Source organism: Oculina patagonica, chromosome 1 (assembly GCF_052425735.1).
Source record: "Oculina patagonica isolate OP01 chromosome 1, crgOcupat, whole genome shotgun sequence".
In the NCBI taxonomy this organism is placed as follows: Eukaryota; Metazoa; Cnidaria; class Anthozoa; order Scleractinia; family Oculinidae; genus Oculina; species Oculina patagonica.
Window position 1 is genome coordinate 999,761 of NC_135758.1, and position 19,733 is coordinate 1,019,493.

The 19,733-nt window shown below is 36.8% G+C and overlaps 2 protein-coding genes across 2 annotated transcripts in view; one reads left to right on the top strand and one right to left on the bottom strand.

The window, feature by feature from the left end:
• LOC144647824 (melanocyte-stimulating hormone receptor-like) lies at positions 1–967 on the bottom strand. The gene has a single exon (XM_078507539.1). The coding sequence runs from the start codon at positions 965–967 to the stop codon at positions 71–73; it is 897 nt and encodes a 298-aa protein (XP_078363665.1). The 3' UTR covers positions 1–70.
• An 11,245-nt stretch (positions 968–12,212) lies between these two features.
• LOC144652159 (myocyte-specific enhancer factor 2C-like) overlaps positions 12,213–19,733 on the top strand; it is a 30,699-nt gene continuing 23,178 nt past the window's right edge. The window contains exon 1 of the mRNA XM_078512202.1: positions 12,213–12,334. The gene's annotated coding sequence lies outside the window, so the exon portion shown is untranslated. The remainder of the gene's footprint in view (positions 12,335–19,733) is intronic.

Here is a 19,733-nt window from a genome sequence, read left to right on the forward strand (position 1 = left end):
CGATCGAATAAATTGACGTATTAGTTTTATTTAAGGCGAATCGACGTTAAACGTCGTAATCCAAAGATAACTAGTTTCCTTCGGTTTGTTTGCATAACATCTGTCTTGCTGTTTTTATAACTGCCGTTCGAAGCTCGTGAAGACGCCAACAATACAAAAATGGATTGATGGACGAGTTCATAAATGCCACAGTATCTGCAAAATTCCATACGTTTGTCCATCGATTGGGGGACATAGCTAAAATAGACATGGAAGTAAATAACGGTGTGTAACTCAAGATCATTACAATGTAATATATAAAAGTGTTTTTAGCACTTTTAGTCAGTCGTGGCATGTCCTGATTACTCAGTTCAGCATTGCTTTCCACAGCCTGTTGTTGAACGTGAATTTGCAACTGATGCCGCCTAACAACGCGGTAGATTCGTATGTAACAAACATTAGAAATAAAAAGGCAAATGACAATACTAAAAGATGAAGCAAAATTAAATGCATTCCTGCTCCAAAAAGTTAAGAATGACAGCAAAAAGGCAACGAGCCAAAGACTAACTGATGTATATATTGCGCGATGTGTGGTCATCAAATTCGGATATAGCATGTGATAATGGAGAGCCAAGAACCGGTCCACACTTATGGCAGTCATTGTCCAAAGCGAAACAGCACATGCAGCAAAGGCAATTATGGCCAATGCCTGATGCAAAGAACTATTTGCTGTTAGTCTATTAGCAATGTAAAGCGGCTGAACAACAAGCCCAACAAGAAGGTCTGACACAGCCAAACAACAGAGCAACGTTATGGTCGGTAGGCGAAGTGAAGGAGTTCTCAAAATGGCGGCTAGCACCAGTGTGTTGCCAATAACGGATATGAGCATCAGTGGAGCATTTAGCGCACAGTTTATGATGACAACAGTTTCGAGACGAAAATTATTGCTCGCATTCTTGTCATAATCATTTTGTGATTCATCTGCCATCTTTGAGCACCCTCTTGTTTTTTTACAGCACAGTGTCGTTGAGTGTTTGTTGATATATAGAGCTCGACAAATGTTATACTCAACACTACAGCTCACAAAATGAAATGAATTTTCGCTTGATTATATATGAAATTAATAGCCTGCTGTTTGTCACATATGGCTGTTTAAATATGGTTTTCGATTTATGGCTCAACAACCGACATTTGCTTCAATGCATACGTTTCGATCGTCGATTGCCCCTTCATTTGTAAACGGCCAAAAAGAAACTGTTTCAGCCGAACGTATAATGCATGATGACATTACAACATAAAACACTGTGACAATCTTTCGAATTCGAGGGATTTACCACTTTAAATAGATGGATAGATAGTTAGCAATTGCGCACGTGAAACAAAGCTTAGAGCAGCATGCGTTTCAAACTATTATTTTAACACGGTGGGAGAATAACCATTTTTTTTTAATAATGCAAGTTCTCAACTGTAGCATAAGCTTTGCTGCAGATTTAATACATAAGGCGCGCGCGAAAGTCGATTTCCAACTTTTCGACATCAAACAGTACTTTTTCGACCATTTTGTAGTTTTAAATTGAGCAAAACCTTTCTTTACAATTATATTCTTAGACCTGGCTAGCACTGTGCAAAAAAATTTAACACATTTGAGAAAGTTGACAATTTCCTGCCCAAAACAATTATACCACGCTGCAGTTTTAATTTTTTTTAATTTGAAACTTTTTGCCAAATGCGTATTGCTTTGGTTTGCCATGGCCCGTTTTTATAAATTTCCCTTTACATTCATGAACCTACCTGAAAAGTTTTCGTGTAACTGACAGCTTTGGTGAGAATTTTTATTCATGCGCACTGAACTGACGTAATCATGCATCAGACTCGTTCCCAGTCGCTCCTGAGACGGATTTGACCGGATTTGACTAGAACGCATTGCATCAAGGGAAGGATGAGCAATAATGTGTCTGCTACGATGTGTTCTCGTTTGTCACCGCCTAAACTGGGACGAGAGTTGCTTTCTAATTAAGTTTGAGTCATGAAAAGTTCGAAATTTGGCCAAAGCCTACGACCCAGTACAATAACGAATGCCCAGGCGTTGAATGAAAGTTTGTCTTGATCTTTAGTCACAATAAACTAAAACAATGCAATGTAATGATTATTTTTTGCTTACTTGGTCACACTTCTGCGTTAATAAACTTTTTAGTGTAAAGCCTGGTTTTCACTAGGACGCAAGCACAAGCGCAAGCATAAGCGCAATCAGGCAAAAAGGACAAATTTTGACCCTTGTTCTTGTGCTTGCCGCAAGCAGAAGAACAAGCATAAAACTGCAACACAATGCGCTTGTGCTTTTGCTTGCGTCGAAGCCGTTTTCACGGTGAAATAAGAGCTGTTATTCTAATGCTTGTGCTTGCGTCGCTAGTGAAAACCAGGCTTAACGGATATTATTTCTTTACTAGAGGGGAGTTTTATTTTGTTTAATGCCAAAATAAGTCACAAGGTGCTTCTTCGACTCTTTCGATATTTTATCAGTCTGTTTCAATTCGTTTTCGTCTTTAACGTTACATATTTTCTCAGGCCAGTTTTGAGTTTCAGGCGAATTTTGTGTACGTACGTGTTCTTTAGCAGTAGCTATCAAGTGCAGATATTTATTTGGATCGGTTTCCACGGAATTTCCAACAAAGACAACACGAGTTAGGCAAATATCGTATGTGTTTTGTTGTTCTGATATGAAGAGGGTGGCAATATTCTGACAGAATCTTATCTAAATTTTACCGATCCACTCGCAAACAAATCCCAGCCAAGCCATTTATTACGGGTTCATATATGACTGTTGAACTGTCGACCGCGGTCATGTTTTGTCAATCCCCCTACAATATATATACCGGTATTTGGTAAGTAAGTGCACTTCACTGGCATGGAAACCACTCGAAACGACAAAACTAATCATATCGATAGTAAGAAATTCCTCAGAGTTATTAATAGTGACATTTTTGAAAACGTAAATTCATAACGACAACCTAAAAACTGTTTAGTCCAAACCTATGCTGCCTGAATATTGCTCTTCGAAAATAGAATAAGTTGGTTATTTAGTTTTGAGTTTCAGCCAAATGCCGTGTACGTGTTCTTTAGCATTAGCTATCAAGTGCAAATATTTATTTGGATCGGTTTCCACGGAATTTCCAACAAACACAACATAGGCGAGGCAAATATCGTATGTGTTTTGTTGTTCTGTTGCGAAGAGGGTCGCAGTGTTTTGACAGAATCTTATCTATATTTTATCAATCCACTCGGAAGCAAATCCCAGCCAAGCCATTTATACGGGTTCATATATGATAATGACTGTTGAACTGTCGACCGGTCATGTTTTGTCAATCCCCCGACGATATTTGTTAAGTAAGTGCACTTCACTAGCATGGAAACGACAAAACTAATGATATCGATCGTAAGAAATTCCTCAGAGTTATTAATAGTGACATTTTTAAAAACGTAAATTCATAACGACAACCTCAAAACTGTGTTGTCCAAACCTATGCTGCCTGAATTTCTCTTCGATAATAGATCTTAGTTGGTTATTTAGGTTTCTTTTGAGCGAGCAGGCATGCTTGTGAAAGATCTCAAATTTCTCACAGCTCATGCTAAACTGCAATTAGGCCCCCTTTTCTCTTGTGAAAATCGATGGATTCCCAGGGAGATCAAAACGGGAGAGCACGCCCCCTCGTCTCCTACTCAAGTTGTTTTCTCTCCTTCAAACAGTCGTGTTAGTTTTTTAGCATCATTGCATGTGGCCGCAAAAGAAAGGCCTGCAAAAGTTCTGAACTTTATATTTGCTCTAAAAGTAGATTATTTATAGGGTATTCGATATCAATTTTTTTTTAAAAAAAATTGGCAACTTCAATAGCTCGAAATAAAAAAGGTTCAAGGTCGACGATTGTGCAACCTCCAACACCGAAAGTAATGGAGGCAAAGCTTTCGAATTATGTTCGATGACGGAGGAAATATAAGCAAATTTCACTTCCAAACAGCTAGTTATTACTTCATAAAAATCAGATTTTATCTTTGAAAAAATAGACGTTTAACCCTTTTATATGGAAAGATTGTGTCAGGCCAGTCCAATCCAAATAACCGTGACACTATGGGAACTTATTGCTAACTTAGACGAGTGTCGATTTCTAATCTATTTTAACACATGATATTTGGCCAGAGCAAAGTCTGTTCAACAAAGCAAATGTAGTGATTGTTTTTTTTTTTTTGCTTACATGACTACACTCCTACGTTAAGAAACTTTCTGAAGATGCAATATGTTATTCCTTTACCAGAGAGCAAGTTCTAGTTTGTTCAATAACCTTGCACATTTTCAGAGCTACCTTAAAGGGCCGGACTATGTCACGGATTTTACCAGAATTTTTAACAGCCAAAATTTATATTTGTGTCGCATGAAACCTAAAATAATAGTCCATTTTTGTTAAAAATTGCTATCTTAAAGCACTGAAACTGTTAACTAGCATTATTGGCTGCGGATGGAAACGGATTGCAATTTGAAAACGTTAGGCAAACGTTTTCAAATTGTTTTCGCGCACTTTTAAAACATCGATATTTATAGCCGTAGCTTGATTTCTATCCGCAAATTAAGGTTATATCTTCTTTCAGATGTTTAAAAATATTGTTTTTTATGGGTTAAGTTGCCTTCCACTTATTTCAGAACAGTTTAGACCAAACATCTGCAAAATCTCCGTGACAAAGTCCCTTAAAATTTTTAAACATTTAAAGTGGCTCTGAAACCGCTCCGGATAATTTCTTTTAACTTTTAACTTTGCAAAAAGTTGGATCTCAACATGTTGATCATTATTCAATAATAAAAATGGGGGTCATTGGACTCGTTTTTGAGTTATAAGCACCCAAAGCTAAAATTAAGGGTGTTTTTAACAGGTTATACCGTTGCTATGGGTACCAGAGACACCAAGAATATAATCACAATTTGTTTAACATAATCGGGCATTTCTTTCAGTTTGGTACCATTTATGTAGCAGCAACTGATAAATGTGAACAGTATATAAGAGCTGGAAAGTGCTGAAAACTGTTATGAGCCTCCTTATCAAGTGAAAATATCTATTTGGATCGGTTTCCACGGAATTAATCAGTTTCCAACAAACAGAACACGAGCTAGGCAAATATCTTATCTGTTTAGTAGCTCTGGTCTGAAGAGGGTGGCAATATTTTCGAATATTTTAACAGAATCTTATCTAAATTTTACCGATCCAAAACAAAACTCATCCAAGCCATTTGTATGGGTTCGAGTGGTACCTTGAATAACTGTCAGCTTCTTTCTTGCCGATATATTAACTTTCTTCATGTGTCATTTTGGCGATATAGCAGTATTTACTATGTAAACGTACTTCGTTGGCATGGAAACGATAAACTTATCGCATCCATCGTAAGAAATTCCTCAGAGTTTAAGACATATTTAAAAACAGAAATTCGACAAAAAAAGTGCTGCCCAAATCTTTGCTTCCTGAATTGTTCTTTAGAAAGAGAACTTAATTCATTATTTAGTTTTCTTTTGAGCAAGCAGGCATGCTTGTGAAAGATCTCAAATTTCTCTCAGCTCAGGCTAAACTGCGATAAGCCCCTCCCCCTGTCCCCTTTATATGAAAATCAATGGATTCCCAGGGAGACCGAAGACTGGTAACCAAGTAGCCCCCGCCCACACTTCTACTGAATCATTTTTCTCCCCTTCAACTGGGAGATGAAAGGAGAAGTCGTAAGTTTACGACCTGGTTGACAAACTTGACAAGACAAGTGGTCGCTTAGCGGAGGTTTGCCAAAACCGTTTTCCCCACAAAAAGGTTTTTATAAGTGGTTTGTCCCCCTGCATCCCCTTCTTCCAAAAAACTGGGATATTTGTATACAAAACAGGTAAATCTAGTTTCAATATTTTCCAGAACAAACTCATTTTCTGTTTGTCGTATAAATATCTAAGTTCTAAAATATCTCAGTTGTTTGTTTTGTTTTCCTTTTTTTCTGTATTCGCCTTTTATTAAAGAAACAATTTATCTGCTTGTGATACTTACGGCCATTTTCCACTAGCGTTTTATTTCCACGGGCTATAGTTTCATTTTGAAATCATCTGTTTTAGTATGCGATATAGAAGGAAGTCGCGACGCCATTTACCGGCCGTGTGATATCAACAATACATGTATTTCACTCGTCTGCTTCGCTTTTGTCTCGTTTTCTCATTCAGCCATGTTTTCCTCCAGGAAGTTGAAAAAATAAACCGCTTGTTTCACCTGTTCTCGCTATTATCCTTTAAATTAAAGCTTAGCAACCGACTTCGAGTATTTATTGGTATATGGATAGACAGCTTGGCGGGAAAACCATTAAAAAGCACGCATTGCATTGGGTTCTCTTTCTCTTGACGTGTTATTGACGTCATCAACATATTCCGGCCACCCACTCATTCGTTCTTTGCTTATATCCAACCTATATTTCGCTTGTTATTTTATTCGCTCAACCCTTTTCTTAACTAAACCCTGCGTTGGAGAAGCTATTCTTAATATCCGCAAAAGGTAAAAAGTAATCTTTAATTTTCTTCGGTGTAAATCATTGCTTAACATTATTTCTGACGTAGATATTAAAACAACAAGGCCTTTTTTGAAATTCAGATCGTGAAGTTATCACAAGGGAAGTTGACAATCATTGATCACAGTGAGGTAGGCGAGTTTCTGCAGTTTATTTTTTAAAGCTATATGACAGCTTGACGCACAGTTGGGAATCATCTATTTACTAAGTATTTAATACTGAATAATCTTGAGTAATTATTCGTTTATAGCTAGACACCTTTCAAACATGCAGATTATTTGTGGTTGGAGGTTTTTCATATTTATTAAAGAACGTCGAAACTACAACATCGTCATCGCGGGCGATTTTTAGATTAAATGGTATTTTTAGAATTATCAGTATTGTTGGTGGCCAATTACAACCTTTCTAAATCATTATACCCTGACTATTTTTAGTGCAGTTGCTGTCGTTTTCAAGTTTTCACCACCATGCATATTACAAATGGCGCTATAATTAATATAAAAAGACAAAAGTTGTGAATAATGTTATTCAAATTATTTCTCCGGAAGTTTGGTCGCTGACTAAACCTTTAAACACAAGTTACTTTCAAAACAGTGTTTATTTTAATTTCTTAATGCCCTAAACGTTTGATCACTTTATTTTATTTTTAAATTTTTATTTTTAAATATACAAGACTGTTAAAAATAAGCAATTTTAATTTAAATGCTGGGTGCATCGGTAATTGAAATTGTATAAATTTTAACTCGATAGTTGAATTTACGAAAAAGGACAGCGCTTTCTAGTTTTGAAAACGTGTTGAATTTGCCATTAAACTTTTTCTGCGTGCGTACTCGAGAAAAATTGCTTTACTGGGTATAAATTTTTATGCGATCTCAGCCAGCCGATCAAAGATGTTTTAAAACAGAAATTAATGTTTATGTCGCTCCGCTAGTGCCGGTTTAAAGTATTTTATTCCGGTTACAGCCGTCAGTTCCTCGTCAAATGTTTCCTTGTCTAATGTTATTGTCTTTATTTCACTTCCCATTCATTTGCATTCGCTTTTATACAAAGTGTCGATGCGCGGCAGTGATATCTTGTCTATCCGTGTTTTGCGGAAGCTAATAACACCGCTTCCTTATTTTGGCAAACAAGTTCAGTTTCAGTCTAATCTGTCTTCAAATTTATGTCCAGTTATCAAAAACACAAGGATATTCCGTTCCACGGAAGTTTAAAGCTTTCATTATCTCAAGGTTTGCAACCACAGCTTTACGAAGGGCTTGCTACTCGGATTAAAGAACTGAAGATCATACTTAAAAATTGAGACTGGATGCTGTCTGGATACATGCAAGTGAAAAGTTTCAAGGTTTCGGCTATCAACTACAGCCTTCGGTGGAAAATAAAAATAGAAAAATTTCACTCCAAATGCCGGTTAAAAGTACTGGTGTCATTCGATTTCGTCTGGCGTTTTGGGTGAGATAAAATAAAAAAATAAAATAAATCACTTTATTTAGACAGTGTCAATGTATTTAGCACTGCTGTGCTAATTGGGGACACTGTAAATAGATAAACAAATATTAATCGACCAGAAATCTGCTAAAAATCCCAACTAGAAGGAGACTAACCAATTGACTATTTCCAAAGCGTGGAGGAGTTGAATTTGGGACGACCAAACAAAAATCCATCTAGCGGCAGGGAGGAGGATTTGAACCAGGGACCTGTAGCCGCCTGGTTAGCTCAGTTGGTAGAGCGCCGGACTGCTGTGCGGAAGGTCGTGGGTTCGAACGCCAGACCGGACCAACACTCAGGGTCTTAAAATAACTGAGGAGAATGTGCTGCCTTTGTAATTACATCTGCAAATGGTTAGACTTTCTAGTCTTCTCGGAAAAGGACGATCAACCGTAGGTCCCGTCTCCTGTATCTTCAGTCTTCTAACAGGGGACGTTAAAGAACCCACACACTATTCGCAAAGAGTAGGGCACGAAGCTCCCGGTGTTGTGATCTGGCCTTTACAATTGTATCTTAAAATTACAGTATATGTAAAGCGCATTTGAACATATACACATGGAAAATGCGCTATATAAATGCATTATCATTATCATTATCATTATTACAAGTCCAGTGCCCTAACCACCTGGCCACACTGCCTCCTAGGTTATAACCGAGGGAACTTATACCCAGAAAGCTTAAATGGAGTATATAAAATAGAACCTGAATGTAAATAAGCCGACAAGAAACAACTTAGATGCTCTGATTTGTGATATAATTGTTACAGAGCCACTTTAATTTCATTGAAGGTTTTGATCTGCAATCTACTCGCAAACTTATTCGTTTCCTATTTTTATTTGTAGTATACTGTTCTTTAAGGACATGTTTATATGAAAAAGCTGGGTGGGTGAACTTATATTTGGGGGAATATAACTGGGATATTTTTTTTTTGTTAGCAGAAAAATGTGGGCCCCCTCAAAGATAGGCTTATAACCAGGAGTATAGTCTATATATACGCGGGGTTGGGGTCGGGGCTTATAACACGCACTTTATAGCATACAAAAATACGGTAAGGCTAAAAAAATCAAAGGAACAAAATATATGGAATATATAAAATACAAGTGTTGATGAACTAGCTAGCTATTTTTGGAGAAGAATGGTGTATTGATTGGGGAGCGACTTTCAATTCCTGTCAGCATATAAATTTAATGCAGGGTGCCATAATTCTATTAAGGTCTTCAAGACACGAAAAGAACCTTTGTGAATTTCATAGTCAATGAAATTATTTATAGCGTACAGTACAAGCATAAAAGTGTTGTCAGGGATCAAAGGTGCAGATTTATTTTAAGTTTATTGTACAATCCTTCTTTTAGCTCAATCTGGTCTTGGCAGATGGACATTTCATACAATGCCCGCTCGCCGCTCGTCGCTCGAAGATCGCGCAATTTTCCCGTTTGCTTTAGACGCATTTAGAAAAAAAAACAGAACCTGCTCACAGTCTAAGAAACCTATAGGAAAGGAATCTGTTCCAAAAAAACCATACATTTCGATTTTGACATTTGACTAAAATCATTAAAATTGTTAAATTAAATAAAAGTTTAAAGACCCCCCTGGCATTTTTTTGGTTTTTAAAACTATTTCCAAGGGAAATATATTCATTGATACGTTCTCATTCCACCAAACCGATGAAGACCTAAGCTTTTAGGTCGAAACACCTTCTAGTATTTTAACGAAACGTTGTTTTTAATTACGCATGAATCCTAGCTGCAACTTTAGTATCTAACGGAAAATGTAGTTTATTTCAAAATGAACTGACTTGTAACAGATATGCAGTCAGTTTACAATCAAAGCAAAATAGAAAAAAATGAGAAAAAAAAAATGAACTATGCAGAAACAGTAGAGAACGACTACATTTTAAATAAGCGATTGCATTGTACGTTCGAAATGCTTAAGCTTTGCATTCAAAAAGAATGTAAACAAACTATATCAGAGTAACGAAGGATCCGGGCGGCCTCTCATATGAAAGAGACGGGAATACTCGTCGTCTCACTTAGGGGTGTAAATTAATGATAATGATAATGATAATCAATTTATATAGCGCATTTTTCATATGTAATGTTCAAATGCGCTGTACACGGACTGCAATTTTACTACACAAAGGCCAGACCACAACACCGGGAACTTCGTGCCCTACTCTTTGCGAATAGTGTGTGGGTTCTTTAACGTCCCCTGTTATAAGACTGAAGATACAGGAGACGGGACCTACGGTTTATAGTCCTTTTCTGAGAAGACTAGAATGTCTAACCATTTGCAGATGCAATTACAAAGGCAGCACATTCTCCTCAGTTATTTTAAGACCCTGAGTGTTGGTCCGGTCTGTTGGTCTGGGGTTCGAACCCACGACCTCTCGCACAGCAGTCCGGCGCTCTACCAACTGAACCAAATTGCGTTTTGGTTTTACTTTTAGGGTGTCTAAGACAGAACGCCAATACTTTTAGCCGTCGTTTAAGAAAGCACGTAACGAAGTAAAAAGTGCTGCCACACTATGTTGGTGGTCTAGACCTAGTAGGTATAAAAACGGTAACTTTTAGGGGGCCAAAAGAGAGCTCGAGCCACGCCCAGATTTGTCTTCTTTAGGGATGTTTAAGGGTTTAATGCACATTTTCCGACAAGCATCTACGGCCATTTCACATGGTTCCACCCGGGGAAGAAAATATGAACTTGCGGTTGAAAGATATACAGTAACTTGAACTCTGAAGGGAAATGAAAGACAGTTCGAGTTAGGGGGGGGGGGGGGGGGGGGGTTCGAGTTATCGGGGTCTGTTAAATATTCTATTTGGGCCTGTTAATAATTAACGGTTAACAGTACAGTGCAATTTTAACTTTCGTCTCGACACGATTATGCATTCTTATGACAATACAGTACTGTGAGTGTATGTTTGATTCAATAGATTTTATACGTGATTAGCCTTTTGCAAAGATTAAAATCTTGTTTCTGTACTGTGTTACTCGACGAGAAGAGCTAATGGGATGTTTCATTGGGCATCCATTGCGAGTTACAAGAACCGGAATTTGAGTTATCGGGGTAAATTTGAACCAAATGTTGATCGAGGGAATAAAATTTAGTTCGAGTTAGCGGGGATTTCGAGTTATCCAAATTCGAGCTAACCGAGTAAAAATGACTGAAACGGTAGGGTCAAATCCAAGGGAAATGAGACTCTCTTCGAGTTAGCGAGGAAGTTCGAGTTATCCGAGTTCAAGTTACCGGGGTTCTACTGTAAGTTAATCCATAAAAGACCATCGCAGGAGAGAAATAATAACAAGCCTGTAAAAAAATAAGGCTTGAACGTAATTCGAGAACATCACCAATGCAATGCTGGTTCAAACGCTCTACCAACTAAACTATCAAGCCAGCCGGATGGTCACTTTGTGAAGTTGTGATTTACCCGTAGAAAATAAATAAATCAAAGAAACAAGAACGTTCTCTCTCGGCTCGAATCTATAAATCCGATAAAACGCTGCTATTCAAGCTGTACTAGCTCATTTCTGTTGTAAGATGGTGTTCATGTTTATGCCTTCGTGATAACTTTGTGAGATGAAGGGAGCTTTACTTGTTGCTGCGATTTTAACTGAGAAGTTCCGCATGCACTGAGTCATGTTTCAGCTTTTCCTTTTACTTGTTTCAGTGATTTTCCATCAAAAATCATCCGGTTGTTTTTTGTTTTTGTTTGAACAAAAGAGTATTCAGATACGGAAGTCTTCAGGATATTTAAAAACGAATTCCGCTACAAGCGTGTGTCCATGATAAAGCTTTAGGTATAAAAGGACAACAAATGTCTACCATCTGCGATAGTGCAGTTTCACGACGGTCTTTCAGTCCAGAGACAAAACTTACACAGTAAGTTTATAGAGTGATTTTATTCACCCGTGAAACAACATCTAACAATTAGTCAGCTAAATAGTGAAAACTAAACAAAAGAAAACAATGAAATAAGTGTCTAAAAGTATCTATTTGAATAGTAACTATTTCACGGTTGAAGTAAAATCACTCTACCAACTGAAAGTTCGAGAAGTTTTAGTAGTTTCGTCTCATTCTTTCTCGCACAGTATATTTTTAACTACGGAAGCCATTAAAGGTTTTATAATGTGACGTTGTCAAAAGATCCATTAGCAACGGAACTATGGTTCTTTGCCTTTTTCAGTTCCTCATTTGTAGTTTGAGGTGATAATTTGACGGTCTTGATCAGATTTGCACAAGTTCCTAGATTTGCACAAGTTCCTTAAAGTTCACGAAGATACAGAAGTAGTTCTCGCTGTTTGAAAGGTAAGCGAAATTTTTCTACTTTTCTACTACTAAGAAATAAACTTTTCATTTCAAATCTCTGATCGACTCTTCCATAAGCAAAAAAAAGATATTCCTGATTCACTTTAAAGGCAAAACGGTTTTGAAATTGATTTAAAAGTGTTAAAGACGATTAGAAATTTTTTGGTGGAAACAAATACATATAACGATTAAAAATCGTTGGTCATTAGAATAATTTATAGAAACTGAGCTTAAATTTAGACCCACTTTTGTGACGTTTTTAGAGAATAATTTTATATGTATTGTTCAGTTCTTTTCGTTTGGTGGTATGCTTCCTTATGCATACTTGGGCCAAGTTATAGGTCTGTATTTGGTACACGATTTCCAAGTAAGTATTCAAAGAACTTTGACTCACCGACGTAAATCAGATAAAAAAGTTGAAAGCTGAGTTTGTTTACTTTTTGTTGCAAGGTATCGAACCGACACCTTAGCACTGAAACTTTTTTGGAATATCCATGATACGTCCTGAAATGAGTGACAGAAGTACAAAACGGACAAACTTCATGTGATATTTCAATCAAACTTAGCTAACTCACATTGCCCTCGATCACTGTTTTTCGATCACTCGAATTCGTAGAAAGAATTTTGACGGATCAAGTTCTCACAAACGAAGATGACTAATATATTTGTCAATTGAAAACCACGATGTTAAAGAACTTCGAATTGTGAGCATCAAAATATTCGTGGATATAACAAAACGGCGGCTCGACGACATGATCTCTGTCAATTTTTTTCACTTTACTCAAAATGGAAATTTTACTCATGAGAAATTAAAAAATGCTCGCCATTTCGTAAGCAAAAACCTTTGTCAAAACTTTACCTTCGTTAGTTTTTCCTTTTATTTCATCCTTTTCTGCAGCTCGTATTTATTTCGTCGTTTATATTGCGGGAGAATTTGGAAAGATGTGGTGCTTACAAGATGTATATAATAATTAGCAAAAATATGCATTGAAACCCGCTTTTTTCAAGGGGCTCAGACGCCAAAGGGCTCTTTTCATAAGTAGCCCTTCGCTGCCACGGCCAGATGGGATATCAAATGCGAGTGGTTTAACATCCGCTCTAGGTCTGTCTTCAGACTTCCTTCTCAGAATAGAAATGTACCATGTACAACCCTCGTGGGGCACGTCGAGCTAGCAATCAAATCTGTGCACGTGCTTTGTACATCCTGGTACGTGGTTATCTGGGGGGTGGGGGTGGGGGTAGTGGGGTAGCAACAACAACAAGCTTTATTTGCATGACTGTAAATTTGTTACAATATTGCAAAAGCGTAAACTTATTTAGTAATAATAATAATAAAAAATAATAAAATAATAATATATAGTAAAAAACAAAAATGATTCATATAAAATTAATTACATTGATAGTATTTTGTTACGTAAATCAAAACAAGATGATATAAATTTAATCAATTGCATGGTCACAAAATGATCGGGAGAATTCATTAATTCTAAAATCAAGTCAGGCACTGGTAGTTGGCTGACATTTAAGATGATGGGCTGTATTGTCTTGTAAAAGTTATCTCTTATTGTTGTATATTTGGAACAATAAAAGAGAAAATGAATTTCATCTTCGGTTTTATTACAATCACAGACCGGGCAGAGCCTATTATGTCTGGGCGTATTGTTATATCTGCCTAGTTCGATCATTAACTTATGATTGCTAATACGTAATTTAGCTAATGTTCTCCTACCAGAAACTCTCCTAGTTAACTCTAGATAATTGGAGGTAGCATATTCGTTCTTAAAAGATCTATAAAATTCTAGTTTTTGAGAATGCTGTAGAGTATGCTGCCAATACGAAATATATTTCTGTTTCATTAACTGCAGAAACATTGTCACTTTTGCGGTGTCTACTAAATCAGGATTAAAATAACCAAAATTAAAATATTCGGATATCTTCATAAGATTAGAGTAAAAACTATTTTTACCAGCGGTGTGAAGTTCTAATGAAATTAAAAAAGACTGTCTAACAAAAGAATCCGGTTGCTTTTCTTGGAGATATATCAAATAGTTGAGGATTCTTTGATTAATGGTGATAAGGAGAGGAAATTGACCAAGCTCAGCTCTACATGCAACATTAGAAGCCTTATTACTGACTTCAAGATAGCGTTTACAAAACTGTAGATGTGTTCTTTCAATTTGTGAACCATCCCAGGCCTTAAAATCAGATTTTACATAACCACCCCAAATTTCACTATTATAGAGCAGAATTGGAGATATCATTGCATCAAAGATTTTACAGGCAAGAGAAGGTTTCAATCTACTAAAATTTGTGTGTCGTCTCAAACTAAAAAGTGCATGAAGTCCTTTCTCTTTTAGGTGATCAAGTGAGATTTTAAAATTTCCTGTAGAAGATATTTTGGTTCCTAAATAAGTGTAATCTTGTACAACATCAATTGTTTGATTTCCTATGTAAAATACATGTTCAGTACATTTTTTCGCACGTTTTTGAAAAACCATTATCTTGGTTTTTTTGGGATTTACGCTCAACATCCACGTGTTGCAGTATGTGTCTAATGTGTTAAGACAGTTTTGCAAACCTGTTTTGGAACGTGATAAAATAATTAAATCGTCGGCATATAGTAGAGCGTTTAATTTTGTACCGTTTGGTAGGACAAAAGGATCAGACAGAATATTTTCAAATGAGAACGGTAAATCGTTAATACAAAGGTTGAAAAGTAGTGGACTTAAAACGCAACCTTGTCGTACACCTCTCATATATTGAAAGGGTCGTGTCTGATACTGATCAATTTTTATCGAACAAGAAGACTTAGAATAAAGGCTTCTAATTAAATTGTAGAAGGATCCCCCTAAATTAATTTGCAATAACTTACTTAAAAGCCCATTATGCCAGACTGAGTCGAAAGCTTTTCTAAAATCGACAAAGCAAGCATAAATTAAATAAAATATCAATTCACTCCTTTAAAAAGACTTCCTCTTATAGGCATCCTTGCTTAAAATGATTGTAAAGAAAAAAAAAAAACGATCTGGAGTTATCAGCTGTTTATTGTTTTATTATAACTAAAGCGAATTTCCTTCTCAGATAGTTTCTGCTTTACAGGCGAGAATTAACATCCTGTCTGAAAAACAACGCCAAAACGAAAATGTGCTATAGTATATGTAAAATAAATAATGAACACACGATACTTTCGGATCATTTGCGTTTTGTTCACTCTAATCGTATGTACTCATTCAAATGTGCATGCCGAGCAATCTCTACCATATTGATAATTTATTTTTTTGGTTCCAGTTTGGATGTGGACAAGGCGTACTGTCCATGCAATTGTCTTTTTACAAATCAAATGGTTAAAATATTTTTAAACTCGTTCTTAAAATCTTTGCCGTTCTCAACCTCAGTTTCTAACAGAAAAGATTATTTTTTCTTCTTTTTTACGTAAAAGCTTCCTATAGAAAGATAAAGTGAGTGGATCCAGTCTTAATATGCATGGAGTTTCATAATCGATATTTTCAGAAATGGTCTGTGCCAGTTTGTTTTTTTATCTCTAGATCATATTTTGATGTAATGATATTTTGCACGGTATTTTATTCCAATTACGTTAACGCCCTTAATATGTAACCCGGTAACATGTATGGTCGTATTCAGTATTGCCCAGAATATTGCGTGTCTAGCTGGACGGACGTACGTTCAATTCGATAAGCTTCAACCCAGAACATCTTCATACTGTGAAAGGTCCTGAGAAGACCTCCATCGAGGAACTAAAAATAGAAAGAAAAATTTGCAGTGTCACTTCTGCGCCTCCCATATCGTTTTAAGGCCATATAAAATTTTATTTGAGTTACCTTTCTCACCTTAACGATTGTGAACCATCTAAAGGCAAAAAAAAAATCTTTCAAGCCGGGAACAGGAGAGAAATAGAGTTGACAATAATAAATCTTTATTGAGGATGCTAACATCACATAAGTGTTTTCAGTGCTTAGTTACAAATAAAAAAGTTCACTGTTTTTCTTGGTTATTCCTAGCTGTGACCATTTTTCATCAGTTTACGTAGATTTTCCTTCTTAAGACATATCAAATGATGTATCACTTCTCTTAAGGCTGGTTCTCATATAATCGTCCCGATCGTTTTTATCGCCTCTGTCATGTCACAAAGTTTTCTTGCGATCGGGGCGATTATAGGAGAACATCACACAGATGATCGCTAACGTCTGCGGCGATTGGGGCGATCACGATCACTTGGATCGCCCGTGTTCTATCCTTCTAGCTTCTCTTCCTTTCTTCACCTTAAAACTGCAATAACTGAGAAGATAGAGGGCCACAACTTTTGCTCTTTCATTGAAGGCTGCCATTGTGTTGGATCTAGAGCTAAAAGGATTGTTTTTGGTAGGTATTCGCTCATACCAGGCGATCGGGGCGATCATATGAGAACCAGCCTTTAATCTGTTGCCGATTGTAAAATAAATGTCTGAACTCCAAAGCTGGTATAGTTTTAGCGATTTTCTTCGAACACGCTGATTGAAGTTATTGTTACGAAAAAAAGCAAGAAAAATTCGACTGTACTGTTTCAGAAAACTTCAAAGATTGGGTTTTTTTGGTTGCGTCTTGTAATACGATAAGAATATTACTCCTTTCAAAACAAGCTTTTGAGCAAACTTTGTAAGTGTTGTAAACTCTATGATAGAGTTTACAAGACTTGTAGTTAAGTTTATCTGAACATAACACATAAATTTTCATAGGAATTCCAAGGATTGTGAAACCTGCCATTTCTAAAGACATTTGACCAACTTTCTCGTAAATTATAAAACCCCGAAGTCACGAGGAAAAACATTCTAAGTACATCTCGTAAATGTAGTAAATGATTGCCTATAAAATTTCTCATTCATATAGCAAAAAACCTTGAGGGACTGGCTAGTTTAAGGACATTTTCCGAACCTTTAGTCCTCGTGAGTTTTGCTGAAAGTAATTTTCTGTGCCAAATCAACTCTAAGTCACGAAAGAACCCATGCAAATACAACGCGTTCCCCAATGCACCTGTAATCGACCATTTTTCCGCGTGCCATCGGCACAATTTACCGTAACTTTTCTCAGCCGTCACATCAGTTGAATTCTCTCCAAAGGCTGCTTCGAAGGAGTCCTTCCATCACACGTCTGACCTTCAAGTAATTAGCTGAAATATAAAATTTTTTTGTAATTGAATTGTTTTTAACTGCAAAAGGTGTTTGATTTAGTATGCCGGGCACTTGTAGAAAATCATAGTGTAACGAACATTGCAACTGTGAATGCAGTTTACTTTACGCTACCGAATTTAGCTTACAACAAACATCTAATACAACGAACGCAATTTTTAGCACGGAGGTTTTCGTTATATCGGAGCTGCACTATAAATACCCACCATGCTCCCACGCATTCGTTGTTCTTGGATATTCCACTCTTGTCAGGAGCTAAGTGGTTCAACTTGTCTTGGTTGGCTGGTAACACTTTTATTTGAAAAACAAAAACCTTGCTCCTTGTTCTCATAAACACTAGCTGTGTCCGCTACCTCGATTTGTTTGTTTGATGAATTGTTCTTGTTTTTATTTCTGTCTCCTGCTGATAATAGAAAGTTAATTTAATGAAGGACTGCATTTGAATTGCAGTGAATATGTTAGAAAATATGAAAATCATGATTTAGTAAGTCGTTTTAAACTGGCATTCCGTCTCCCAGAGTACTTAGCGTAAGTCATCACCACGAGTTTCGTGCGAGTTTAATTTCTGAAAATATTTTTTTGTGCGTGTCCTGACTGTTACACACCACAATCAGTTTTATAGGTTAGTTTATTGGCCAATAAACCTTTGAAAAGCACGGCATAAGCTTTTCAATATAATTTTCATCAAGTTGTATGTGAGCATTTCCCCTTGCCGGGGCGGTCGGCTGTCGATTCGCTGTAACAAAATGGCGACGGTTTCTTTTCCTTTAAAGACGGGTGAATAAGAATTGTCTTAGCCAGTGGCTATTAATTGAGCTTAAACATGGGCTTATGGCTTAGGCGAAAACTTTCGAAGTTGAACAAGCTATTTTTAGAGTGTGTCTTCAAGAGGTTGCTTGGCTAGTTGCCCGGGCAATAAATAATTGACTTTCCCGCCAGTGCAATACCGACAGTCTCCTGTTGCATTTATGACGTCATTTGGCTACAGCTATAGAGCTGTCGTGATTTAAAGAATTCAGGCGTTAGGAACAAATATATGTGCAATCGGCCATTTCTTAAGTAAAGGCACTGAATGAAACATTTTTGATGGATAAAAGGTAAGTTAAATTAATTGTGAGTTTGATTGTAAGCAAGCTGCATCCTGACATTATAACTCCACGTTTGCGAATTAAGGACAATTAAAGAGGCTCTATAGCTAGAGGGCGGGCGTATTCCCTCCCATTTTTGACTAGCGGAAATCCATCCCGAAGAGTCTTGTAGCCCTACCCCTGAGTGTGTCCCTTTATATCAGGGTTGATAAATCTTACTTTTTCTCTATTATTCAAGTTTTCAATCTTATCAAAATCGTGCTGAGACGCTGACATTTTTTTGTAGTCTATTGACGTCATCGAATCGATCGCTGGCCATAGATCGATATCTTTATCGAATTCCATGAGAAGGATTTATCACGAACTTGTCTGGAAATGTAGTTTTCTTACGAGCCAGGATAATCAAGAAAACCCATCTTTTTAGTCTTTTATGAACAAATATTTCACTGGGAACAAACTAAGTTTACTTTTCTTTCATTTTGATGCGTTTTTGGCACGCCTTGCTCTGTGATGACCATGTGTAGTTCAATATCGTATCCTATCCTTTCAATGCACAATCAACCTTACAAGTTCATGGTTCTGTGTTTGACGTCAAATCGTACAGGGGTTAATATCAATTATTTTACTTTGCCCTCGACTGAATCTGAAATTTACTGTTAACTTCTTTTTTTAATTTACTAAAAGTATCTATATTTTAACAGAATAAATGAAACTATTTGCACGGCGGAGAGAAACAAGTAGTGAAACGATCCTCGGCTACAGCCCTTCAATTTAAACAATTGGTGAAAAGAAGCCTGAAAAAATGTTTAGGACACCAACGGGTTTATCTTTTACAGGTTGGGAATTTGGGATATTTTTCAGGCTTCTTTTGCTTATTTATATATTTATACTTCTGCATGAAATTATAATGGCCAGTTTAGCGTCTGTGCGCTTACTTAAAACTGCGCAATCATTGAGACTCTGTTCAGTTCTTGTAAGAATGTGTAGTGGGTATTAAAGCCCGCTAAACCGCCTGTGGCCTCTGTTAGTAGCTGTTTGTTTCCCTAACTGTTTGTTGGCCCCCTTCAAGTTCTCGTAGAGGTGTTTTCTTAATTCTGATTCGCCTTCCCTGTTTATATTTCGGGTTGA

What these genes read in the sequence shown, in the direction of transcription:
- LOC144647824 (XM_078507539.1), bottom strand. Translation starts at nt 967, where the DNA reads ATGGCAGATGAATCACAAAATGATTATGACAAGAATGCGAGCAATAAT.